Source organism: Mesoplodon densirostris, chromosome 1 (genome assembly GCF_025265405.1).
Source record: "Mesoplodon densirostris isolate mMesDen1 chromosome 1, mMesDen1 primary haplotype, whole genome shotgun sequence".
Lineage (NCBI taxonomy): Eukaryota > Metazoa > Chordata > Mammalia > Artiodactyla > Ziphiidae > Mesoplodon > Mesoplodon densirostris.
The window spans coordinates 28,990,750-29,018,598 of NC_082661.1; the positions used below are offsets into that span (position 1 = coordinate 28,990,750).

The window sequence follows — 27,849 nt, forward strand, 5'->3', positions numbered from 1 at the left end:
TTAGGCTACATTATGGATGTAGAATCTCCAGGTGGAGAATGGCAAGCGTTCTACTGTACTTGGCTTTGGCTAGACTGTCTCTAGAGTTTAGTGTTCATTTAAGAAGGACTTTAACTGTCAAGAATGAATTCAGAGATGGGTAACCAGGATGGTGAAGGGCCTTCCACAAGCATAGGGACCATACCATGTGAGAAACTGAAATCCACCCAGGGCTCAGCCCGGTGTTAGGTGCTCAGTAAATCAGGTGGAATGAATGGAAGGGAGGGAGGGAGAGAGAAAAGAGGGGCTGTTACATGGAGATCTTTACCACCACTCTATGTGGTAAATGTTGTTATCTTATTTTAAAGATGAGGAAACAGATTCGGAGAGATTATGTAATCAGCCAAAGGTCCCAGAGCAAGCAAGGAGAGGAGATGGAGCCCAATCCAGCCATATGGATTCCAAGTCCCATCTTCTTCCCTCAACACCACACTGACTCAGTACAAAGGCAGTGCTGCTAACAATGATAACTGTCCATCTATGTCCTATGTCCAGGCAGGGGCTGTGACCTGTCAAATGGAACTGCTAGAGGGGAGAGTTCCACGTGAGTGGCAGATAAAACCAGATGACCTTTAAGAATCTGACTCTGTCTTGTCACCACTCTTAGCCCAGCCACTGGCCTCCCTCCATGGGGAGATAGCCCTGGAGACAGTCTCTCCAAATCTCAGCCATTTCCAGCTTCAAGTCCCATTTCCTGCCTGCTCTTCTAGCCACTTCCCTGGATTCCTACTGAACACTCAGCCACATGGTTCAGCGTTCAATTAACAGGTTATTGTCTGGTTTGGGATAGCCTTGCCTCTCCATAGACTGTATGTTCCATGAGATCCACAACCTGGTTATTTGCTCCTCTTACACATCCTAACACAGTGGGAACTTGGGCCCACAAAGGTCCCCAGAGAGGTCAGTGTAAGTTTTCTCAATATCCCACCTGTTTACACGCTGAAGCAAAACCACGGACTCTCAGCTCTCTGAAATGGTTTATGGGAAATCAGCCCAAGGACAGAGAGATGGCCTGAATGATCATTTAGGGCCCTCATATTTTCTAACCAACCAGGGGAGAAGAGGGATATATGGGGGAGACCTAGAACCCCAGAGAATTATATCCATACTGTCACTACACCCGTTTTGAATAAGTTAGCCCCCAGTTACCTGTAGAAAAGTGGGCCATGGGCACCCACTGCCAACATGCTGCCAGCGTGGTGGTTGTGACCCCTATGTGAAGAAGTAGAAGGACGGTGAGCGGGGACAGATGGGGGAAGGGGAGCAAACAGGTAGTGGGCAGAGAGGACCGCTGCACAGAGGAAGGGGCGGGGTGAGCATTGGGTGGGTTTGGGTGAATTCCCCAGGGTGATCAACCTTCCTGGCTGAGAGCATACGCTGAGCCTTCCTGCTGGCCTGCAGGCAGAGGCTGGGGCTCTGGGCACACTGGCCGCTGGCGGGGAAGGAGGGCTGGCTGAGGGTCTGTCTGAGGGGGACCTGAGTCCTCCTTCAGCCCTGTCTGGGCTCTCAGGAGGGGCTGGGGCCTTCTGCCTGGGGCCGGGCCCGAACGAGTTAGAAGCCTCTCTGGAGCCAGAAGGGAAGGGGCCTTTGTTAGCTCAAAGGACACAAGCAAGGCGAAAAATTACATACCAGGCCGCTCTAAGTATGCTTGTTTAGAGAAACTGCTTGCATTTATGAAGTCTTTGGTGCGGAAAGCAGGGTTGCAAATGACTGCATCAGAGCGACAGTAAAGGCCATTAATTTCCTGTTATGTTTTCCTGTGTTGGGGGCTTTATTAATTTAATTTTACACTGTCGAACAACAGCGAGAGCTGACACTGCCACACCAACACGGCTGGGGTTTTCTTTTTGTGTGTGTAGCAAAGCTTTGCCTGACATGCAAATCAACGCTATTACTGGAACCAATAAAGATGTGTGGAGGGAAGAGGGGAGGGATGAGGAGGGGGAGGGAGGGAAGGAGGGAGGGAGGAAGAGAGAAAAGAGGAGAGAAAGGGCAAAAGCCATCCCTGGGCAGTTTCTGCCTCCCTCCATGCCTTGTGTCTCCTGGCTTCCCAGAGCATCCTCCACAATCAATTTCCAGCCATCCTTCCCCTTCCCTTGTACCCTCTCCTGCTTGACTCTCTGCCTTCAGGTGACTCTACCTCTGTTTTCCTCCTCTGTCCCAGCTCCTGGAAGAACCTGAATAGGGACACGGAGTTCTCAGGAAAAGGTGGGACGTAGGCTTCTCCCCACTGCCTGTCCCCAGCTCAGGCGTGTCATGGAAGCCCCGGGGCAGGAGATGGATGTTGCCACCTTGCCCTGGGCAGAGAGAAGGCTTTCCAGTCATCTTTCTTCACACCCTCCTTTTGTCTGAAGTCAAGGATTCTGGCCCACTTACATATTCTTAGTGAACACACACATGAACCCATGTGCTTGTGCACATGCAGAAGAGTCTAGAAAGGCAGTTACTCCGCCTTGCTTATAAGTCCGTCTGAGAGCTCCCATATCCTAACCTGGTCAACTATTTAGTTCCTCTGAATTCCCAGAAAAAATACTGTCTCTGATTGTTTTTCCTTAAGAGACTCCTTAAATTTCTTCTTAAGGACTGTCTTCAGTAGCTGTGTCGTACCTGATTGGTCTAGACCGAGGTGCCAGAGAAAAATGGATCCCCATCCTCAGAAAAAAGGCAGGTTCTTGGGAGACCACATTCTGGTCCCTTTTCCTTCCTAGACCTCAAGACCACCTGCACTCCCCTTTTCCCAGAGCAGCTTCCACAAGCTGGTTGCCCCAGTGGCCCACACTGCAAAGGAGATGGGGGTGGGGGTGGGGAGGTAAGAGGGAAGGGAAGCTCCTTTGGTAGAAGCTCCCTTCTACCAAACACTCATCTGCATCCCTCCATCCCAGGCTTTGCAGGCTGTTGGGGCCTAGGGAGATCTGTGTGAGCCAGTGACAGAGAGAGAGAGACAGAGAGACTGTGTGTGTATGTGTGTGTCCGTGCATCTCTCCCTCTGCCACCGGCTTGCTCGCACTCCTGCCCGCACTTTCTGCTTCAGGAGCTGTCTGGCAGGCTCCAAGAGGCTGTTGGATGGACTCCAGCTCTCCCCAGGAGGAAAGCATCAACTTCATAAACTGCATTTACTTTAATGCAGGTTCCTGGGGCTGCTTTCCTCCTGCTTTTCTTCCCTCCCCTTGTCTGCTCTGTCTAGATCACATTTTATCCCTGCCCTTGTGTGCACCTGGACACCACACACACACACACACACACAAACACACACACACACAGACACACACACACACACTATAGCTCTTGAAAAAGATGAAGCCTGGGCAGGAGGAGGATGGGTGGGCAAGGTGTAAAAGCTCTGTCTGAAGGAGGAAGCCTCAGCCCAGCCCTGGAAAGACCCCCGTGAGATGTCCACACGCTTGTCTCCAGCGGAGATGAGCACAAAGGGTGCTTTGAGGCAGGCCGGCGGGCACCTCAGGGAGGGAGGGATGCTGACATGTCGCTCGGATGGCCAAATGAGGAGCCACCTGGAGGCTGGGATATGGGCTCCAAGGAAGGGAGGGAGAGAAGGCGAGGCCTCCATGCAGGTTGAGGTCTGTGAGGCCTCCCTTGTCTGGTGCTGTCAAGGTCAGCAGGTTTGAGTTCACCGAAGGGTCAGGATGGTTTGAATTACTGGCTGTGCTGCAACTACTCGGCTCTGAGGCTCGTGATCCGTCTCTCAGCCCTCCCCCAACCCTCCTGGCCTTTCCACCCCCACGGGGGAGAATGGGGAGGGTCCCCCCTCCCGGCCACCGGGGCCCTGAGGAAGGCAAGCAAGGGAGGGGCCCTTCCCTGGGCTCCGGGGCCACTCTTGTGCAGCCAGCAATGGTCCGGAGGCTGCTAGGACCCATTCCCCTGGCAGGCGGCATTCCTGGGTCTCCCCAGCTTACCTTCTCCCCGACCCTTTTTCTGAGGGGTCCTCCAGGCCCCTGCCCGGATTTCTCTCTTGGTTCCCTTGCCTGTGGGGGAAGGAGGACGATACCTACCTGCAGGGCTGGAAGGTAGTTGCCAAGTGGAAGACAAGGGGTTGAAGATGTGTTCTGACACAGTGGGTGTGCATACACGTGCACAGGAGCGCACAGATGCGGGGGTGGGGAGGACCCGAGGCCTCTGCTGAGAAAGTTATTGCTATTCCCACCCCGATTTCCAGTGGTGGAGGGTCACACACAGCCCCTCCACTGCAAGTCTGTACCTCCTCTCCTGGGGAGTGGGGTCAACCCATCCATTCTTACTTTTTGGCATTTTACGAAAAAAATATACTCTTTTGTGCTAAATCTCAACATCCTTCCTCAGACAACTAGATATAACTCCTTACCCACAACAGCATGAACTGGCTGGGAAACTAAGGTGGTTAATGACGTGGCTGCAGTCTCTGATATAAACGCAGGGATTTAGGTACAAATTCACACACCTATGTCAGCTACACACAGCCATGGCTAAACCCTGCTATCTCTCTACAGAAAAAAGTAAGTCCGAGTGTGCACAGGGCGCAAGGTAAAGGTCTCAATAAAACCTTTAAACCTAACTCTGTATAATGACATGGTTGGTGTTCTACAGGCTCGTAGCCAACATTACCCTGAGAGTTAGGCTAAAATATGCGATCCAACTAAGATAGAAAAATTCCCCCCTCAGGTATGAACGGTCTAATTTCCCATGTTACTAGGAAGATATACTCATAACAATGAATGTGTGTTCAGCAGTGGATTTTGGGGGGGGGTGTCTTAGCAAATGCTGACCTTTGAAACTTAGTTCGCTCTTGGGCTGGAGTGGACAGTAGCCAGGGTTTGACTATTTGTTGGAAAATGAACATAGGCTGAGCTCTGTTAATACAGTTAAAGTTGGGTGCTTGTCTAGACAGATGACTACCTCCATGCAGATTTTGTTTCTGGACTTTCATAGAACCTGCCTCCTTAGGTTCAGAGTCTGTGACCTATGCTTGGTAGTATGTAGTGTGTGTGAAATCATATAATTCTAGCAATAACCCACAGAGGTACTTTCCTTACAGAAACTCAAACTCTGCTTGGCTTCCCTCTGCTAATATACTGTCTTCATGCAGTGCCTGGCCGGGTCCTGGAGGAGAGTAAAAGCAAAAAAGGCTCTGCGACATCCTGCCCACGATGTAAGCTCACTCCGGAGGTCTGAGAGCACAGCACCCCGGGTCCACTTTCCTGGATGGGTCTTCTCTAAGAAAGGAGTTGGATGGCTGGGAGTGTGTGTGTGTAGGGACTGAGTGGCAAACAGACATAACTGCGCCCAAGTGCTGGGTTTCGGTTAAGGAATCAGCGCAAAACCTCCTTTTGTTTACCCGACATAGTGCAACCTCACCTTGCCTTCTGGGCCCTCCTCTGCACCCCTCCCAGCTCCTTCAGGCTGCATCCTGTCCCACTAAAATGATGTGGACTCAGCGAAACTTCCCTAAGCTCTTCCCATGCAGGGAGCGCTCAGATCCCTCTCTGCTTCTGCCAGCCCCCGGCCCCTGGACCAAAAGGCCACAGAGAACAGGCGCTGTGGGCCCCAGAGAGTCAGGCTCTGGCTCCTGCCTCTGCCTCTAAGTGTCCACCCATGCAAACCTGCCAAGGAGCGCTCACCTGCAGACTCCCCCCAGCAGCCTCCTCCAGGACCGAAGGCCCGGGCCTTGAGCACCCAGAGTCCCAGGGCCTGGCAGCTGGCCAGCAGCGGCCTCTCCTCTTTCCCAGGGTCCTCCTTGCCTGCCTTTTCTGACACCAGCACTCCTCCCACTGCCCCTCCAGACAGAGAGTAGGGAAGAGAGCCCGGTGACCAGGGCATGCCTGGTTTACATTAATGAGATACACCGAGTGTAATCCAGCCATGGAGGCAGCCTACAAAAGGAGGTGATCTTGGGCGGCCAGTAGCAGAGCTGCTCAGGTAATTGGTTTATCTATCTGGAAGCAGGGGGAGCAATCTCAGCACAGACAGACTAGCAGTAAAGTCTCTTCCTTAAGGCTATTTCCTTTGTCTTTTCAATTGCTTGCACATCCATGTGAGAGAGGGAGAGAGTGTTAAAGAGAGAGGGAGAGGGAGAAATGTTAATTTGTGAATTAATGGCTTTTCTCAGCGGAATTGTAAATTCAAATGTCACCTCACACGGTGACACCACGGCTGGTCTGCTGAAGAAGCAATGATAAGATCCCCCACCTCCCTCGGTGCCCCTCCCTCCCCAAAGATAGCTGCGGAGTGGAACATGCTACTTTTAATTTGCAATAACAACACAACAGAGGTATGCAGTAATGACTGCCTTCTTCTCCCCTCCTCCTGGCTTCCTTCCCCCCAGTCCAGTTGGCTCCCCACTTCCTCCCTCCCACCCCTCTGCTCTTCTGAAGCAACACCTCACCTCACCCTGGCTGCTCCCCACCCCACCCCAACCGGGGCCTGATCACATGGGGGGGTGCCTTTGGAATTGATGCTGCAACCCTCTCTTCTCCTTCAATAATCAGGGAATTAATGACCCTGAAGTTAAAGTGAGGCTGATACCGAGGCCCTGCCCAGCGTTGGGAAAAAGCCTTCATTGTTTTCAAGCAGGAGGCGGGCAGCAGTGAGGGAGATTCATGGATGGAGATTGAATATGCAATTTTCTTTCACCTTGCCAAGAGCTGCCCCTGGGCTGTGCCTGGCCTAAATTTTTCCTTTTACCATCTCTGCCTTATCCGGCCCTCCCACCTCCCTTCCATTCTTTCCAGAAAATTACCTTCAAAATTGATTTCCACTTTTACAAACAAATATAATGGGAACACGGGAAAAAACTTGGGCCGTGATGAATTAGGGCTGTCAGGTGTTTCCAGGTCTCCTTTGCTTTTGTTTTACTACCCGATCTGCTCTTTGTTTTTCCAAGGGCTGGAAAAAGTGTCCCCCATCCACTGAGGGCCTGACCCTCCAGGCCACGGGGCCTCAGCCCCCAAACCCAGCAGTAGCCCAAGGCGGAAGTGAGCCAGGCCCTGACACTCTGTTAGCCTCTTGGTTTCCCAGTGGAATCCTGGGCCACCTCCTCCTATTCTGCTCTCTGGCCCTTAGGAACCCACTCTCTGAAGACTCTCTAACGGCCACCCCCGGCTCTTTCCCCTGGTCCCCGCACCATGTTCCCTCTGGCCCCCATACCTCTTAAAGTCCAGACCAGATGCAAACCTCCACCTCCTCTAATGTGGGCAGGATCAGTGTATACCTCGACTAGAGCAAATAAGAGACAGACACAGAGATCGCGTGAAAGACAGGCAGGTTGAAGACCAGGGAGGGGGGAAAAACCCTGAGGTTGGGAGACCAGGTTCCTCTGTAAGGGTTCCCAGTCTCAGTCTCCTTTGCCTTGGGGGCCAGTCCATCCCTGGAGGCAGGATCAGGACAGCCCATCCTTTTGCCAACAGGGTGATGCCCTCAGGGCCCTTTGGGCAAAATTCCATACGCGAACCTATGCCTCAAGACCATGCAGCCTTAGCACACCCAGACCTGGCTTAGAGCTCTCCCAGCTCCCTGGAGCTGCTGACAGGGACATGGACATGCACCTGCTCACATTTGAACATCTCTTCGAGCGCATACACTACCCAGAAAACTGCATGCCTGCCCAATGCAGTTCTGCATCCCCTTTCACCCAACGATCTCAGAAAGGTAGAGAACACACAATACCCACATTTGCATAACCCATGTAAAAAAGCACATGTGGCCACAAAACAAACATACATTTCCCAAGGTAAATAAATAAATTTGCATGTGGGAGCAGAAATACACAGCAATGGATAGAGGAAGGGATGCCTCCCTGTTCGAGAAGAAGGGGTCCCGTATTTATTTACCCACATCTAAAATGCCTGTGGAGGCTAATAAGAGATGACATGCGGCCCAGGTGGATATAACCACAGAGCGGATGAGCAAGCAGAGATGGACAGAGGTCCTCCCGGTCACACAGGGGAGGCTCATCTCTTTCCCCCACTGCCCTGGTCCCGTCTAGGTCGGTTTATCCCAGCATCAGCTTCCCTAGGCTTCCCTACTTAAAAGGAGCTGCACCAAGATGAGAGAGGCTGTACCCCAAAAAGTTTCTTTCTGACACAACTTCATTTCCCCTTGAAACATAAACCTGCCAATTATGCCTTCCTCCCCAGACACACAGCGAGCCACCTTCCGAGATGGAGTCGGCTCAACTCCATCGCCATGATCTCGTGTAGTGCTCCCCACATCCCTGTGAAGTAAGTACCATCACCATCTCCATTTCACAGAGGAGAAGACTGAGCTGATGAAGGTTAAGTGACTTGCCCAAGGCACTAGGACTCAAACCCGGCTGCGCCTCCCTCCAGACCCCTTCCCCACTGAGCCACACTGCCCATCCCTGCTGTGCTCCCGGGACTGCCTGTTGGCCTCCACCCCGAATCCTTCTTCTGTATGGGGGTCTTTGCAGCCTTCTCTTGCCTGCAGCCCAGGCTCCTAGACAGAGCAGATGTTGCTCCTTCCCACAGCCTAATCCCCTCATTTGCTCCAAGTCCAATCTGAGCAACCCACTGGGGGACTTTTGGGGGGAAACTAACTAAGGAAATAAACCACTTCTTGAAGTTACGGCTTCATCCAAAGCAGAAGGGAGCTATTAAAGGCAGTGACAGGTCTCGGTTGTTTGCAGCCACAGAGGCTGCCCTGCCCGCAAACGTACAACTGCACCGGGCTGGCACCACTCAACTGCACAATTCATTGTGCACCTAATTAATGGAAGGCAGAATCACGGCCCCCTGCAATCCCACACATCAAAGGATGATACCAACACACCTCCCCTCACACAGATCAGAAGACTCATACATATGACTTCATTCAGATTTTTGGACAAGTTATGTAATTGCTCTGGCCTTCAACAACACTGATGGATGGCAATGCTTTAGGCCACAGCCAAAAGCAACTGGGTGAAGGTAAAGGACTTAGGTCTTTCAGCCTAAGAAAATACAAAAGTCCCTATCCTGCAGCCACATAAGCCAGGGCACGCAACATTCAGGGAAACAGTGTTCCTTCAAAGGACCCTAATATACTCACCCATAATTGCAGCCAAGAAGAGGGAAAGATTTTAGCAGGGTACTGAACGGGGATTTACCTTCTCAGGCGGATGGACAGCCTGTCTGCCGGGTGCTTTGTGACATAACTTCCTCATCTGTCCCTGGTCTGTCTACCTATCTCATTCTGGGACCTCCTGGACTCTTGGGGGGAGGGGAGGTCAAAGCTTCTTGACTAGCATATTTCTTAAAGGCAAGTCTGGGGATTTTTCCATTCTTCCAAAGTCCAAAGCATGAGAGGGCGTCTCAAGCAGGCTCACAGCCACTGTCAGTTTCCTTTTTCCCCAGAGTCACAGCTGATCGGCCCTTCACTAATGTCCCCACAGATCTGATTGCTGCATATACTAATAACGCTCTCCATATTCTGAGTACCAATGCCAATAACGCTCTGGGTATTATCACTGTGAACACCAATAACTACTGCTGAGATTGTCTCCAATAATGCCAGCACACGCTGCAGTGATTGTCCTCACTAATGCCCACCACCGTTACATTGTTAGTGCTGAAGAATAGGCCGAACTGTACCCACAGGCAGGAGCGGGAGTGGCTTCCTTGAGGACAGAGAGGCTCACAGCTCACCCCTGGGCTATGACACTTCTAGGGAGATGCCCCAGTGGGTGGGGCCAAAATCCAGCCAGCCTGGCAGGGGTACAGGGTCCACCTGGAAAGAGACCTGCCCCTCCACTCCCTCGAGGTCTAGTCCCTTGACATGTATCCCCATGCCCATCCCAGCGTCCCTCATCACCCGAGTCAGCTCTCTCTTTTGCCTGTGGTGCTGGCCCAGTAGCTGAAGGGTACACCTGGGTGTCTGTGCAGCCCATGCCTGAGGCTGCCTCCTACGACCGGCCTGCCAGCTGCTGTGCTACCTTGGCCTGACTGCAGAGTTGGGCTACATCATTTTGACACATAATTATCTCCCCTATTCTTAATCATCTGAGCTGCTCCCTAATGCAAACTGGGCCTGGCTGCTTGGAGGCACCCAGAATGGGGGAAGGGGGGAATGGGCTCTGAAAGGTCTGCCTTTGCTCTAGCCTTTCCTTTCCCCTCCCTTTCCACCTGGGTCCGATGGATCAAGTGTGTGTGTGGTGTTTGGGGTAGGGGGCTGGTCACGGAATACTGGCCTCCCTAATAGGCTCTGGCCGCCACCCGGGGAAGGACAGCTCCATCTGGCCTGGGGTTGGTCAGAAGGGGTGAGTCAAGGCAAAAGAACCCTCTCCCCAAAAAAAGAAGCAGGGTCTCTGATCCTTCTTGCCAACTGGCTAGGCCTGTGGGTAAGTATTTAAGCAGCAAGAGTAAACTTAGAGGCTGCCATTATCCCTCACCCAGAATTCAACTGCTTCCTGAGATGTCTCCCCACTGCCATCACCACCACTCTCCTGGAGGAGGGTCTTCCCCAGCCCAGCCCTGCTCTTGTCCCTTCCTGCCCAGACACTTGCAGTGGCTTCTCACGTCTGCGGGAAAAAGTCCAAACTCCTTATAGGGTCCCGTCTTGGTCTCCTCTCCTGTGAGCCTAACCCCTCCGCTCAGCCTTACTGCCACGACTTCCCCTCAGGCCCTTTCATCCCAGCCAAAGCACCCCTGTGTTTTCAGCACAGTGTCTTCTGGTCACAAAGCTCAGTCTGTCCGATAGAATTTCAACTACCGTTGTCTTTGAACCGTGCCCCTTGTCCATCCCTCAGGCCCCTCCTCAAAGAGCAGCCCTTCCTGGAGGTTCACTCCCTCCCCACTTTGAGTTCCCATGGCCTGCAGCCCAGACCTCCATCACAACACAGATATCTAGATCTCTGATGGGCCTTTCTGCTCTCTGGACTCACGTGTTTTACATGCCCCACTAGACTGTAAGCTCCTTAAGGACAAGAATCATATCTTGTTCTGCTCTGGGATCCTACAGCAGCACCAAGCCTTTCTTGTGACTGATGCCCAGGAAAGGGTGACTGAATTGAATTGACTTGAAACAATGAATGTGATCAATTGCTCAGAGAGGAGAGTACTCTGTTCTGGGCCAGCCGGGCCCGACCTGCAGTGGCCGCAGCCTCAGGCCAGTGACTCTCTAACCCCAGCTCCTTTCACGGCCCACAGGAGCCCAGGAAGCAGAGGACACCCTTGGCCCCAACCTCAGACAAATAGGGGAGAGGACAAAGGGGGTCCTGTGGCCTCTCCGGGCCCCCTGGTCATCTCACAGGTGCTGGTGGTTAAAGGAGAAATCCTCAGGTTCTGAGGCAGAATCTTCCAGATCACTCAGAGTGCCAGGGAGCTTGGCGAAGGCCTGAGTGTGGGAAACCCCCCGAGAGAACTGAAACTTAGGCCCTTTCATGCAGCCACCCCTCTGCCCATCAGTGGCTGCCGCCAAAACAACCACAATGAAATTTAGTGAGTGGCAAAGGCCGTGGCAGCCAAATGGATTTGGATATTTTGGAAGAAGGAGAAATAGAGCCAGACAAGCTGTTTTCCTGTGAAACGAGGCCATTAGGGCTTCTGGAAGGAGGCCAGCCCCAGGTCATCACTGTCTTGCCAGGCCCAGGCCTCTCCTACATGCTGTCCTTTCTGCTGGAGGCCGGGGCTCTCACACTCTCTTTTCCCTCAGCCTGGGTCAAGGGAATCTCAGCTTTGTCTCTCTTCTCTGTTCCTTACCCTCTAGAGCTGCCCCAATCAAGGGCTTGTCTGTGCTTGGGATGACAACATGATTTACTGTCCAAACAGGATAGTTTTGAGAGAAAAAGGAGATGCTGACTGGCCAAGGCGTAGAGACAAAGGCATAAATTGGGACTGTCTGGACTAATGGGATATTTGGTCACCCCCCATGTTCATATTTAGAGGGTTCTGTCTATTTCATGGGAGATACCCTTAAAATCATATGCCCTTCCTAGACCAGGAAGTTACTGCCTCCCCAGCAGGGACCATAAGATCAGGGAAGGAAGCAGGCTCCAGACACTGGTGTTTCCCTTTGTCTGGGCCTGCCAGCCCTGCGCCCTGGCCTCATGCATCAAAAGAGAACCAGATGGTCACCAAGGGACCCTTAATGTCATAATATTTGAAAAACACCTTCTTTCAAGTTCATCTCCACCACTCTCTCCTCTGATTTCCTTTCCCTGCTCCTCCTCTTCATCTCCTCACCCTTTAACTCCTTGCCTAATAGCTAGCTGTACCCGAGGAGTTACAGGGAATGAGGGGAAGGGCCAGAACAGAGCCTGGCGGGGTGTCTCCTCCCATAGAGAAGAGCAGAGAGGGTCCATGCCCAGCTCCCCAAGTGGTCTGAATGGGCCCAGGGTCCACGTGTTACAGAGAAAGGACACTAGGGTCAGCTGCACATGACAACACTCCCCCATCTTCTGATGGGTTGAGATCAGAGGAGGACAAGTCAGGTTGGCTTTTCATCCCCAGGTCAGAGACCAGCTGTCCCCCAACCTCCAAAACCTTCCCATGGTCCGTGGCTCATGCTTTCCCTCCTGGCATCCCACCGGGATGTTCGGGATGAATCCCAGCGGAAGGTGAGGCAGTCGGGGCTGCTGAGCAGATGGTGAAACTGATGGCCCCACCAGCAGCCTGCCTCCCTCTCTCCAGGAGCCAGCAGGGTAGTGGGGGGACCCAGGCTTTGCTACTAAAACTGATCTCACAGCAGAGCAGCTGCGAGGCTAGGCCGAAACCGGAGCTCTGAGTCCAAGGACAAAGCATGCACAGGGGAAGCCAAGCCTCTTCCCTCCTCCCTACCTTCATCACGTTTCCTCTTCTCGCCATTGGAGCGAGGGATCCCCAGGATCCCATTGATGGAGTAGGATCCCACTGGATCATTGGAGGTGCTGGAAACAGGAGGGGAGGCCGTACTGGGAACTGGACGAGAGTAAGGAGGAAATGCCATCAGGATAGCAGTTGTGATCGCAGGCCAAAGCCCCAAGGCTGGGGGCAGAGAGAAGCAGAGCAAATGAGGAGGGATGGGGAGCCCATAGTCCCCTCCTTCCTCTGAGGTTTAAGGGGGAACGTGTTGCCTCATACAGTTTAGGCTATTCACTGCTGTCCACCCTGGATTGAGTGGGGACCAGTCAACCCCAGGCCTTCTCTGCAGACCTAGAGATTTCACTCACTCCTTGAGTATGTGGGCTCAGCAAACAGCAAAAGCTGACTCAACCTAGAAAGCAAGCGACTCAGCGGTCGTGCAGAGAACACAGCTCCTAGGATGCCTCCTTGCACAGCTCATCCTATCTTATCCCCAGCCCGACAAATCATTCTAAACAAACCCCAGGCCATTGTTTCTAGTCTCCTGGGTGGAGTCTTTCCCAGCCCTGATTTAGAGTGTGGCTTTCTAAGGTCTATCTGAGTCTCTTAGAGACACAAGAATGGTCCTGATATTCCCCGGGAGTGTGGAGCTCCTCTCCCCCAGTTGCTTCTGGTCTTGAAATCACTTGAGAAGTTCCTAATTTCTCCTTCAGGGCACAGAATAGTGAACACATTCACTCCGCAGTGATCAGCTCAGGTACAGCCTGGCCCAACCCTCCCTCCCAGCACATGCTGTAACACAGGCCTAGTAAACAGCACTCCTGCCAACTCCAGGGGGGCTGGGACCAGCGCTTTCTACTTCCCGCTGGTCAAGAGAGAGGGGACAGCTGCCAAGAGGGGCAGCAGGAGAAGTTTAACCACATCCCAGCCCTTAAAGTCCCAGACCTCATCTATGGCTTCAGCAGCACCAAGCGCCCTTGGGCCAAAGGGAAGATAGTGTGGGGGGGGGATGGGGGCTGTTAGCAGGTGTTCTGGTGGACCTGGGTCATGTCTCTGTGAGGCTGTGAGCGAGGGTCAATAAACGAGGAGGTTGGAGAGGGGCAGACAATTACTGAGCGGATGAGACAGACAAACAGATCAAGAGAGACAGGTCAAAAGGAGAGAAGCCATGAGGAGGGAGGGAGAGAGACAGAGGAACAGGTCCAGGGCCATACGGACAGAGAGGAGAGGAAGGAAGAGGAGAGAAGAAGGCAGAGGAGGGGAGAAGAGAGGAGGAGAATCTCAAAAAATGGAGTAAGCAAGTAGATATGACAGAGGAACAGGGAACAAAAGATGGAGAAGGAGGATGGGAAAGAGAAGGAAAGTTAGAGGGAATGGAGGGAGAGAGACAGACACACAGACTGATAAAGGCAAGGCAGCTCTGAGGAGATGCTCACAGGAGGCAGAGAGCAGTCCTCGTGAGCTAGTCTCCCAGGAAGATCCCGAGCCTCTAGGAGCCCAGGGAGAGCACAGGCCTTGGACCTCAGACAGGTGGGCATTTCCCACGGGCAGGGCTGCTTTTCCCAGCTCTCAGGGGGCTCAGCTTCTCCCCTTCCCTGAGCCCTCTTACCGATGGTGTGGCCAGGGGCAGTCACTCCAGTCCCAGCTCCATCCGGCGTTGGGTGGAAAGGCTGCTGAACTTTGGTCCGGATGATCCTGCAACAGCATGACACATCACATGCCCTCTCCTGCCCTGGTCACCTGCAGCCCAGTCCTGCAGAGGCACTGCCCTGAGCTCAGCTCCCTCCTCACCCATCTGCTCCCTGCACCCCTGCCCTCTCTGACTGCTGCAAGGCAGGAGCTTGCCCTCCTGTTGGCTCTGTGATCCAGCCTAGTACAGCCCTGGGCAGAGACAGTCTGCATTCTGTCCTGCTGTGTGATTCGTGAATTGCAGCTTGATGTTCGGTAGCAAGGATCGGGCAGCAGAGCGAGTAGAACACAGCATCCTTCCCGTTTCTGGGAGTGGGGGCTGCCCTGGTGACTTGCTGTCCATCCTTCCCTCCTCAACCACACACATCTCCTTCCGAGAGGAGTCTGATCATTTTGGAGCTGGCTTTCCTATTGGGACTGTATCACAGTCCTCCAGAGCCGAGGGAGGGGGTGAGATTTCCCCATTTCCTGAGCTAAAGAGAAGTAGCCAGGGAAAGGGCTGGGTCACAGGTAATCCTTTCAGCTCCAGGATTCCAACACAGTACTGGTCCCTCTGCCAGGTGTCAGGCCCTGAGCAGCTCCTTGAGCCCGCTTAGGGCTCTCAAACCTGTCAAAGCCCTGTCCCTGCCCAGCTCGCTGGCCCGCTGGCCTCCTTCTCAGAGGCCTTACTTGGATCACACCTTCTTTACCAGACTAGGTGAAAAGGCTAGTACCTTCCCTATGCACTCCGTTGGGGTGGAATGGGGGGAATCCAGATCAAACATCCCAGGGCTGGGGATTGTTAGTGATCCAAGGACGCAGGGCTCAGCAACACAAAAGACCAACCCTAGGGCCAGGACCAAGGAACACTCTCCTCCACCCACTGGTCAGTCAGGTGCCCTTGGAAGCCACTTTTCTGAAGGCGCTGCTCTCCCTGCAGAGAGGAGTGTGAGACAACCAGCCAGGTGAGTCACAAGCCGTGCGGGGACTAGAACACCTACGTGCAGGCAACGGAGACAAGGCCCCTGCCTCCCAGGGCCAGGAATGAAGTTGGGCAGGGAAGACACATCCCCCGAGAAAGCTAAGTAACCCCGAGGGGGCCAGGCAGTAAGTGCCAGGAGGATGTGGGGGAGACGTCATCCCCCTTGCAGGTGGGGGAAATGGGAAAGAAGTCACTGAGGAGGTGGAACTTGATCCTCAAAGCAGAGTAAGGCTGAATATATATACACACACATGTATAGGAGCCAGAGGCACAGAGGATGGTGGAAAAGTCACTGGGCTTCATGGCTGAGGCCCCGAGTCTTCCATTAAGTGGCCACATAGCCTTGGCCTCATCGTTCTCCTTTTCTGGGCCTCAGTTTCTTCAGCTATAAAGTAAAGAGGTTAGACTACAGAATCTCTAAGGTCTCTTTCTCCAGTAAAAAAAAAAACAATATGATTCTAAGATGAACAAAGAAGTGGAGAAGAGGGCATTAGAAGCAGATGCTGGAGGAGGGTAGAAGCAAAGCACAGGAGCCGAGTGGTCACGCTGGGTTAGGGGCTAATGCCTAGGCCAGGAACGGTGGAGGGATGTAAGGGAGTAAGAGGAAATAAGGCTGAAAACTTGGAAGTAATGATGATACTAGCGAGTTTCCACTTATCGAGCATCTATTATATGCCAACATTATATGCAATTTATATTACAGTATATATATACTATTGTTAATTCTCACAACAACCTCCAAAGCAATACTATTATCCTTGTTTTGCAGACTGAAAACCAAAGCTGACAGAGGTTAAAGAGCTTACTCAAGATCACATTGCCAGCTAGGGCAGAGTTGGAATTCAGTATTTAAAATGTGTGCTTTTTGTTACTTTGTCAGACTTCCCCCAGTATATAGGAACCAGGTTTACAGAATCTCAAGCCATGAGTGATTTTTTTTTTTTTTTTTTTTTTTTTGCAGTACGCGGGCCTCTCACTGTTGTGGCCTCTCCCATTGCGGAGCACAGGCTCCGGATGCACAGGCTCAGCGGCCATGGCTCACGGGCCCAGCCGCTCCACGGCATGTGGGATCTTCCCAGACCAGGGCACGAACCCGTGTCCCCTGCTTCAGCAGGCGGACTCTCAACCACTGTGCCACTAGGGAAGCCCAACCATGAGTGATTTTTAAACTAAAGGAGACATGTGCAAACCAATGCAGGTAAAGCAAGACAGGCACAAGGCCATAGGTAGCTGGCCTCAGAAAAGAGGAGGAAGAAAAAAAAAAAGGGAATTCCCTGACAGTCCAGTGGGTAGGACTCCATGCTTTCACTGCCAAGGACCCAGGTTCGATCCCTGCTCGGGGAACTAACATCCAACAAGCCTCGTGTCGTGGCCAAAAGAACAAAAAAAAAAAAAAAAAAAAAAAAGAGAGAGAAGGTGGATTTGGCAACTAAATGGAGTCAACCATGGCTCTAAAACCCCAGTTCTGTGTAACTGGAAGGCTGGTGGTTTGCCCCACTGTCAGGAAGAGGGATGCAGGGAGGTGATGGGTTGGTCCGCGACATGAACATTTGAGGAGGTAGGTGAGTGTCCAGGTGGATGGCCGTGTACCAGCTGGCAGAGTAGATATGGATTTAGGAGATTATCAAGGAAGGAAGTGTTGGTTGGGATGAGAGGACTAAAGAGCAGACCCTGGAGAACATCTACTATCAGAGGCTGAGGAAAAGAACCTGACCTTACACAAGGGTCAGAGTTGGTCACACAGGAAACAGCAGAACCAGGATCAGGCAGTTTTAGCTAAGTCAACAGAGAAGAACATTTCCAGAAGGAGAACATAATCCACAGCATCCATGGTGACATAAAGATTGAAGGGAACTGGGAATAAGAAGAGGCACGGATTTGGGAATTTTGGTAACCACTAGTGACCTTGGGAGAGTGGCCTCAACAAAGCAACTGAGGCAGGAGCCAGATAAAAAGAGGTTAGGGAGTGGACAGCAGGAGAGGGAGGCAGTGAACATAGACTATTGCTTCAGAAGTGTGTAGAAAAGGAGAGAAAAGTGTGGAAGCTGAGGATGGAAGTGGCAGCTAAGTGGAGGCAAGGCTGTTTAGGGGAGGAAGGACCTGGATAAGTCTGTAGGTGGAGGAGAAAGAACTGGTGAAGAGGGAGAGGATGGAGTTGCCTGAGAGAATGTGGACGATTGCCAGACAAGGCAGAACAAGGGGAGAACGGAATGGCGGCCACAGGGACGAGGCAGCAAGAGATGGCACGTGGTGAGGTGGCCCAAAGCTTCTGGGTCCGGAGCATGATCACAATGGGAAAGACCTGACAGTCGCTAAGGGCAGTGTAGACTGGTCTACACGAAAAGTCTAGAAGGAGGCTGAGCAGCTCAGAGCAGCTGCTCCTAATTCATTGCAGCAAAAGGCTTCTGGGATCTCAGTGGGCCTGTGGGTGGCTCTGACATGAGGGCTGGTGGACTCTGGGCTCTGGACTGAGGGAACCCCAAGACTGAGGCTGGGTGAGACAGACAACTGGATGGCCTTGTGGAGCTGCTGTCTTTGTTACCCACAGCCTCTGACCCCTGGGGCACTGGTGCAGTTTTAGCTGAGGCAGCAAGTGATGGAAAATCACTACTCCCTGACAGCAGCTTGGTGGTGCATGGGAGAGGAGCTGGGCAGGGTGCCTGCTGTGAGTTACTAATGCTCTTGGTGCCCGTCCATGCCCCCCAGGAGGTGGACACTCACCAGTCCCCAACGGTGATCTCGGGGAATTTAAGAACCGGGATTGTGGAAATGTTATGGTCATCCATTGCCCTCCTGTGTCCCACACACAAACCCAATGACTAACAGGAATATCACTAAGGGTTAAAAGGATAAAGAGGTTGCTTTGTGTGACTGCCTGATTCTATTGGCCCCTGTTCCTCCTCCTCTTTCTCTAATTCGTTTTCATTCTTGGCCCCAAAAGACAGCCAGACACATCTGTGGCCACCATGGCCCCCAACAGGTTTGGCCTGGAGAGTCAAGTTCCCACACATGCATCCTTGCGGGGCTACAGTCAGGAGCCCTGGGCCCATTTACCGGGGGTTGGGAGGCGCCATTTCCCATTTCCACAGAAAGACTGCCCTGCGAGCGTGCCTGCTCCCCACTTCTCCTTCCAGCGTGCTTTCCTTGACAGGGATGCTCTTTCTCCCCCTCACCTTTCCAGAGAAACTCCTAGGCTTTGCCTTGCAGGCACTTAGAATCTCACACTCATAGGAGTATGAGAAGAGCAAAGGGAAAAAGGGGATGGGCTCTGGGCTCAGCCTGCCTGAGTCTGAGCCCCAGCTCTGATACTTTTTTTTAACGTCTTTATTGGAGTATAATTGCTTTACAATGGTGTGTTAGTTTCTGCTTTATAACAAAGTGAATAAGTTATACATATACATATATCCCCATATCCCCTCCCTCTTGCGTCTCCCTCCCACCCTCCCTATCCCACTCCTCCAGGTGGTCACAGAACACCGAGCTGATCTCCCTGTGCTGTGCGGCTGCTTCCCACTAGCTATTTTACATTTGGTAGTGTATATATGTCCATGCCACTCTCTCACTTTGTCCCAGTTTACCCTTCCCCCTCCCCCTATCCTCAAGTCCATTCTCTAGTAGGTCTGCATCTTTATTCCTGTCTTGCCCCTAGGTTCTTCATGACCAATTTTTTTTTTGTAGGACTGCTGTGAGGATTAAATAGGATAATTCATGTAAAATGATTAGTATGATGCTTGGCTCAATAAATGCTAGCTATAATAATAACTACTAGTATTATTATTCCTATGGGTGATCCCCAGGACTGGCTGCATTCTATGGAGGGGCTGTGCTAGGTGCAGACAAGGAGGCCTCTCAGGCCAATATGCCCCGGCCTGGTCAATGCAGCTGCTTCAGGGACCCTGGGAAGAGCACTGAGAAGACAGGAAACAGCAGCAGCAGGTGTCATAACCTGACCCCAAAAGAGATGCATCAGAGACTCTTGGGAAGACAGACTGGGGATCTCTGCCTGGGGGCACTGGGAAGGATCCATAGACAGTATGAGCAGCAGCTCCCTCAGGACCCCAGAGATGCCAGGGGGCTGTGGCAGAGCTTTAGAGTAAAGGATGACAAGGCAGGTGAAGTCACTCCCTCTTTGGTTAAATTCCCCGGAGGTCTCCACTCCCCACCATGTTGGAGATCAAAACAGTCTCATCAGCTCTGTGAGTTAGCATGAAAGCATGTAATGAGTCTCCTATTAACAATTTGTTAAACTCATGAAGAAACTGAGACTCTCTCAATTCTAAGAAAGCGCTGGGGTGAGTCTTCACTCCTCTTCTGGTTTCCCCCCCTCCCACCCCCCTCCTCTCCTTTCTCCTCCTCTTCCTCTCATCCTTCCTCTGTGTTTCATTCTCTCTCTCCCCTTCCTGTCTGTCTCTGCCCCTCTCCCGGTCTCCCTTCCCTTTGTCTGTCTGTCTCTTTGCACCCTGAAGTCCCACTGTGGCTGTGTGAGCTTATTGATTCCTGGGAGCTGGGGGAAAGTGGGAGGCAGGGCTGGGGTGCAGGCTCGGGGATGGAAATAGAAGGCTATAAATTATTTGTGACAGGAAAGCAATAGTGGCAGAGTGCTGAGCACACGTCCTGTGTCACTATTAGATTCCTTTTAGCCTGATGACACTGTAAAAAAGGTTAAGTGTCTGCTGGAATCGTACACCTGGGGGGCCGGGGCAGCCTGGGAGCAGAACAAGCCACTGAGAGCAGGTATATCAATTCTCCAGGCCAATAATATTCCTCTCATTGATCGCCACGCAAAGTTCAAAAATCTCATTACAGCCAGGCAGACCGGGAACTTTTTACAAATCAATAGAATGATATAATGTATGTATACTTAGTACAAATGTATCTATTCATCTATCCATCCATCCACTGTCCGCCTCAGGGTTTCCAGGTTAACCTACCCATCATATTATGTTATGTTATGTATGATATTATATTGCACTATATTATATGATAATAAATGGTGTGCAAAAACTCCCCCTGAGGTGGAGACAAGAAGAGGTCCTATGAGCATTGAGGTGACCTCAGACAGCTCGCCTTGGAGGGAGTCAGGTGGCAGCATTTCCAGGCCTAGGCTGGTCAGGATTTCTAGAAGCAGTGCTTCCTTAGCGGAGGCTCCAGTAATAAAAAACTATTGTCTACTGAGTACTTACTATGAGCTAGGCGATGTCCTAAGCGCTTCAAGTAGTTCATTTAATCCTCCCAATGACACATTTTGCAGATAAGACATATGATAAATTGCCTAAAGTCACCCATTTAAGAAACGGACAATCTGGGGTTTGAATTCAGGCAGACTAATCCTAGGGCCCATACCCTTAACCAGGAAACCACACTGCCTCCAGGAGAGAGATACCCAAAAGCCCAGAATCCAAACTCCAAGATTCTATGGTTCTATTCTCTTGCTCTGTTGTGTTCTGAGAAACAAAGGATAAGGGGCTCCCTGGGCTTCAGCATTCCCCTCTATAAAATGGGAGTATACCACCTGCTGGAACCAGCTGCTGACAGTGTGATATCCACATGGGATCTCCAAGCATGTCCCCATGAAATCCTGTCCAGCTGCCTAGAACAGACTGCCTTCTCCACTTTGGAATTACTTCCTAGCAGGCTGGCCTCAGGCCCAGTCATATCACTGGTTTGCTCAAAGAGTCTTTGGGGCAAGAAGTCAAGTATTAACATACATGTGTTGTATACATGTATAAATCAGTTTAAATTGCCTACTTCTAGAGTCTTTGCAGAAAATACTTAATCTCTGGTATGGGGAAAGTTTTTTTTTTTTAATTTATTTACTTTTGGCTGCATTGGGTCTTCATTGCTGCACAAGGGCTTTCTCTAGTTGAGGCGAGCGGGGGGCTACTCTTCATTGCGGTGCTTGGGCTTCACATTGCGGTGGCTTCTTGTTGCGGATGGAGCACGGGTTCTAGGGACACGGCCTTCAGTAGTTGTGGTGCACAGGTTTAGTTGCTCCGAGGCATGTGGGATCTTCCCGGGCCAGGGCTCAAACCCGTGTCCCCTGCATTGGCAGGCGGATTCTTAACCACTGCGCCACTGGGGAAGTCCAGGAAAGTCTTTCTTGATTGAGAAAATCAAAGGAACTCCAAGGTGAAGAATGTTTCAGACTAGCTGGCCCCACTGCCCATTGAACAAGATGATGGTGGGAGGGGCCTCTGCCAGTGACTTCAGGCTGCCTGGGTATTATAGGCTGGATCATTCAAGAGAACAAAATGATATTTGCCTCAGCAAAGGATATTTTACACAAGAATGCAGGTAATTGCTTTAACTCAGGCCTCTGAGAGCTGCCTAGTCAGGCACGTGTCCCTGGCTCTGCCCTGAGGCAAATCAGAGCTACAAAAACAGCTGGAGACTTTTCATGGCAGAACCTCAAGTGAGATCTCATAGATTATTCAGGAAAATTTTCCTTCTTCCCAAAATGGTTCCTACCTCTCCCTACTCCTGAGAACTCTAAGGAACTGAAATCTCCCCTCTGTACATCCCAAGGACTGAAGAACAGAAATTTATCACCTCCTCCTCACAGGAACCAAAAGGAAGCAACAGCCACCCAGCCTTCCCCGCTGGCAGCCCGGAAGTGATTCACATGCACTCTGTTTTCCTAGGCCCCGGCTCTACGTTTTGTGCAGAGTTTAGAGTTGTTTGCCCACACCCACTCACGGGTTTCAGTTTGGACAACTGACCATATGGCAGGCAGGGCTCTGTGCATGAGAATGGCTGCCGATGAGGGGAGGCTATGGGCAGGACCTTCCATTCTGGCTGTAGCAGGATATAACTGGAATACACAGGTTCCGAGGTTACCAGGGTTCCCCTCAAACATGTCAAGAGTTTCTGTCTCTTTTGTTGCTTCTCAGAGGTCATAACTGAGCTCTAAGAGATGACAGTCCTACCTAAAAGTTTACAGAAAGGTGTCCTCAAACTACTGTCCTTGAGTCACTTGCATTAGAATCCCCTGGGGTGCATGCTAACATGCAAAGCCCTGGAGCCCCCTTCAGACCTTCTACATTAGAGTTTTTAATGGTGGTGGGGCCCAGGAATCTGTAGTTAAGCAAACTCTACAGATTACTCTTAAACTCTCTAATATTTGAGAAAACTAGCTTAAGCCAGGGGGTAAGAAAACCATCCTTGAGAGAGTTGGGAGAATGTCTTGGTGAGTTACAGAAGGTTCCTTCCTCATATTCTATCAACCCACACCCCCGGTCTGCTAATCCTGACTCCATCGGACACAGTTACCAAAATTCAAGAGGCTCTCAGTTCCTCTGTGGAAACTAAACTATAAGCCACAAATAAAAATAATTTCAAAATAGTTTTTGGTAGCTTCCAGGCTGACAGATTTCCAGTGGGTTCCTTAGATACCAGGAATACTTTCTGCATCAATTTCGCCTTCTAAGACTGGCACTGAGGATGATAATCCTTCTACCACGTGTCCCTGGGAGCCCAGGCCAGATACAATTTACCAGGCTAGATGGGCCATGGGGCTGGCCCAAGGGGGCAATAGCGATGGTTTATATGATGAATGGTAAGCATATGGATTGATTTAAATTCAAGATATGCATAGGTTTAAAAATTAAGGGGCAATGTGTTTAACTAACCATTTGGAAACCAGTCTGCGGTGCATGCCAAGCCCAGAGCGTGACCGGACTAGCTCCTCTCTCCACCAGCCCTGCCCTCATCTGTCAGGGCTTCTGGGCTAGAGCTGGGGTCTACCAGCTGTCCACCCCATGGTCCAGGGGCTAGAAGACTGCCTAAGATGATGGGGAAAGGGGTACTGCTATAGACTCATTGCTGGGACAAGTCGTCCCTGTCCATTCTCCCCTTCCCTCCACAGGCACATCTCCCTCTGCAAGCAGAAGGGAGCCTAGAGGGAAGGGGTCCTCAGCAGCAGCCAAGCTGGGGCCTGCTAGCGGCTGCCTGGCCTCCCTGCCTCTGGCCCCTCCCACCTCCCACCTTCTTGCTCCAGTATTCAAAAACAATCCATTCGTCTCTGTGTGTCTGTTCCTGAAAGAATGCGATGTGGCTAAAGCCTACAATTGCTTCCTATTACCTACAGGATAAATTCAAAATTCCTCAGCCTGGCCTTCAGAACCTTTCTCAATCTGGCTCCGCCCTGGTTTTCCAATCTATTTCTCTCTGTTCCCCTCTTCCACTTACAGTCCAGCACAGAGCTGAAACCTGTTTTCTTGCTTACTCAATTCACAGTGAGTCCTCCCCTGGACTCTGAGCTCTGCAAGTGCACATGTCATGGTTATTTTTCTCACCATTGTATTTCCTGCACCTAGCAACAGTGCCTGGCATAATATAAGTACTTAAAAACAATTTGTTGAATAGCAAATCAATGTTATTACTATTAATAATAACAATAACAATCTTAAGGGACATAGTGAACTAATATATGTTCACTATGTGCCAAGGCACTCTGCAAAGTACTTTACATGGATTATTTATTTTTCACAACTTCTTATGAAGACTATTATCCCTGTTCTACAGAAGTGGAAGCTGAGGCTCAGAGAAGTTGAGTAACTTGCCTAAGGTCACACGGCTGTTAAGTATCAGAACCAGGATTTAAACCTAGGAGCTTGACTCAAGAACCCATGTTGCTAACCACTGGGTAGAATAAGTCAGTCGTAACAAGAACAGATGGTAGAATCTATGAGAAACTGGGTCTGAATAGAAGAGTTGCATGTAAAAATAGTAAGAGTAATAACTATCATTTATTTCATATTCATTCTATGACAGGTGTTATAATAAATGCATTTTCTCACCCAAATCCTAACTACAACTCTATCAGATAGGGGTGTTCTCTATTTTACTAAGGAGAAAACAGAGAGGCTAAGCAACTTGTCCAAGGTCATGTGCTTAATAGCACTGGAGCCAGACTTTGGGTCTGTGACTCCAATGTCTGTAGGCTGAACCATGTTACCTCTTCTGGAAATTTCTATATTAATATTTCTTTGTGTTATTAACTATTTGGGCATAAACATTTTTTTTTCAGTCTTTTCACATCCATGATCTGGACAACTGTGCAAATATATATGTAGACAATGAACAGAGATTGCATGTAGCTGTGACTCTAAACATGCCTGCCCTCTCCTGTGCACGTGCCGTAGCTGTATTGGATAAGGATCATGTCTGTGTTAACCTCAATTTTAGGTTAAGGGACTAAGGTTTCACTGTATTTTATATACATTGGTAGGTTTGGGGGATAGATTTTCTAAATTCTCTATATATCTATCTATCTACTTTCCAAATCGTGTACATGATTGTGTGGCAATACTGAATACAGATGTGTTTCTCAGTTTCTAGAAACTATTGCTATGACTAGTGTATCTTTATATTCATGTCTGCTCTAATGCATTGATTCAAGATTTATAATACTGGATATATTTATCAAAAGTTTCCTCATGAATTTCTGCCCAGTTATGCCTTTCAAATCTGTAAGCCACAGTCATACATGACTCCACACTCATCACTGTTCCCTTCCCAAGGTGTTTCAGACGCTCACATCACAACTGCATTTCTATATTGGTCCGTGCACCAATATTGATGAACATAAATGTGCATTTGTGTACCTGTGTATCTTTCTGTCTATGGCCAGGATGGGGTGGGGGTGGGGGGCTGTGGAAATGAGAGAATTATTAAATGCCAAGTAGATGTGCGATAAATTCCATTGATTTTATAAACTCCAACTTGTCTTCAGTCTCCTTCCATTCTTTATCCTGGGGGCATTGCAACAAAAACCTATTTTAAATACCTTTACTCCCCCTCCCCAAAAAAGTGTCAATATTTTATTTGGATTTTTAACTTCGCTCCATAACAGTTGTTTGACCTCCTGACTCGTGCGAGTCACATAAATTCTGGGACTTTATTCAGGAGCCATGTTCCTGCTATTGAATAAGCAATTTGGGAGGGTGAATTAATGACTTGTGCTGTTGCTGGAAAGTCCCTGAAGAAATATTAAAATTGCTTGCAGACTGAATCGATACTCAGTGAACACCCAGCAAGAGGGCTTCAGCTCTGGAATGGCCACAGACGGCAGTGCTTGGTGGAGGAAGGGGAATTCCTGCACCCAGCTTGGTGAGCCCCCTCCCAGGCCACCCCAGCCCCCCTTGCCCTCCATCCCTGGAGCACTGTCGTTTTCAGTAATGGCGAAGTCTTACTAAACCCCAAGCAGGAAAGGGCTGATTTGTCCTGTCTCAGGAAGCAGGCTCAGGGGACAGTTTACTCTCTTACTAGCACCGAGAGCCCACAGGCTTTATTGGAGGTGATGGTCTGGACACATCCACCTGCTGGAGAGATGGGATGGCGCTGCTGCTTTCTGGCAGGCTGCACTGTGCTGGGGGCCAGGAGAGCACTGGGTCTGGGGAGGCTGTGGCAGTGATCCTTTTCTGCTGGGTATGCAGGAGGGCTGGGTGTTGCACTGCTGGCTCCATCCCTGTGGATGCCTGACCAGTGTTTACTCTCGCTCAGGAGGCCCCATGATTTCAGCCTTTGGGCATGGGTGTGCCTGTGGGATGGAGCACTTGAATTGTGTTGTGTGGTACCACGTATTGCTGACACATTCCAGCAGCTGGCTTAAGGTCTGTTACCTGGTGTTTTGTGGTATTGTATCAAGGTGACTGCACTTTGTGTAACACTGAGTTGGAGGAATTTGAGTATTGTTTGGTGGCAATGTCTGTGTTTCTGCTTTGAATTATTGTGTTCGTTGATCATATCAGCATCTTTCTTTTTCGTAATGTATGTCTCAGAGATTAGGTTAATGGGTGTCTCCTTGGTGATGTGGGTTGAGTAATGATGTTGGATCTGGGTGGTGGTGTATGATTCGGTAATTGCTTTCTTGATGTGGCTGTGTGTGAGAAGACCCATCCTTTAGTGTTTTTAGCTTGCTCTGGCTTGGTCGTTTGCACTGCTTCTTCCCAGAAGGAGGATTCTAGAGATGGAGGACCAATCTCTTCTTGATGACCATTCGCACAGTTCTATTGTTCTTGGAAGCAAGCTGCCCCTGCTCTTCGGAACAGATCTGACCTTACCACAGTGACACAGGTTCTGGTGCCACCCTCCCTATATCTGCCTAATTTGGAGAGTTAAGCCTCAGGGCCAAACCCAATCCTGTTAAAAGTCTAGCTCCCTGGTGGGACTACGGGAGGATGGATGGGGCTAAACTCCCCAATCCCAATGGGAATAACATCAACTCTAGTTCTGAGAATCCCCAGTTAACTCTACTCTGTGGCTCTGGCCATCGGCACCTTCTTCCTTCCCAGCATCCCCAGATGATGTGGCTCAGCTGTGGCTTGTACTCACAGGGCCACACACACGCACCAGGAAGAGTACGGAAGCTTGTACTAGGCATGACTTTCTACTAGGTGCAGTGTCTCAGTTCTGAGCTTGTAAGTACACGTATAAATACGTGTACTCCCTGGCATGAGACTTCAAAATATACAAAGTTGCTCAAGAGATCACACATGCCTGCACTTCCTTTGATCCAAAGTTGACATGAAGTATGGAGTAGTGGAAAAGCACATGAGTTTTAGAGCCAGTACTGCAGGAGTTCAAATCCTAGTTGTGCTACTTCGCCTGTGACCTGAATGAGTTATCCAACTCCTCGGTACTCCAGTTACCTTATCTATAAGCAATCCTATAAAGCCCTATGGGGTTGTTTATGAGGCTTAAATCAATTAATATACTTAACATGCTTATAACAGTTCCTACTGCAGTAAGCACTTGTTAGCTATTATTGTTATGAACATAAGGACTTGCCAAGTAAAGTGGCCATAAGATTGGCCTATGTGTGTGTATAACCACATGTGTTAATGTGAATAAAATCTAAGATGAATCAAGTTGTGTGTGTGTATGTGTGTGATTTAAGCAGAGAAGTGCAAAAATTGCAGTCAGGTAGCATGAAGGCGGGGGGTAGTTTTCTCCTTGGGCTTCTTTCTGTCCATGTGGACAGTGTTGGGGGGGGGTTGGGGGTTGATAAGAATCCACCACTACCCATCTCCATACAGAGGGCTATACCCAGCACTGTGGTAATGAATAGGCAGAAAGAAACATGGTGGCCCTTATACATTTGCAATTATAAAAAAATATTTAAGGATGATTGAGCTGTCAGGATTCAAATTTAACTCATTAAAATCATTTACTTTCTAATTTTAAAAATCAGGACCTTTACCAGCTAATAGGTGTCAATGAGAAGTAAAAGAATCTAGGCATTAAACTGAGAACTAAGGAAGAGATAAGAAAGGAATAGGAGTGAATGTTAAGGCATTTGGTGTGGACCTTACAGAAGTCCATTGGGCTGGACTTGGTTACATTAACTAGGCCCAAGGGGCAGGGAGAACTTGGGGCCTCAGCCTTATTCCACAAGCT

The 27,849-nt window shown here is 50.3% G+C and overlaps 1 protein-coding gene across 1 annotated transcript in view; it reads right to left on the reverse strand.

Annotated features, from left to right (window-relative positions):
- Window positions 1-27,849, reverse strand: part of PAX2 (paired box 2) — a 78,794-nt gene that overhangs the window by 31,691 nt on the left and 19,254 nt on the right. The window contains 2 exon segments of the mRNA XM_060108021.1: window positions 12,798-12,917; window positions 14,410-14,495. Of these exon segments, the coding sequence (XP_059964004.1) occupies window positions 12,798-12,917; window positions 14,410-14,495 (206 nt within the window).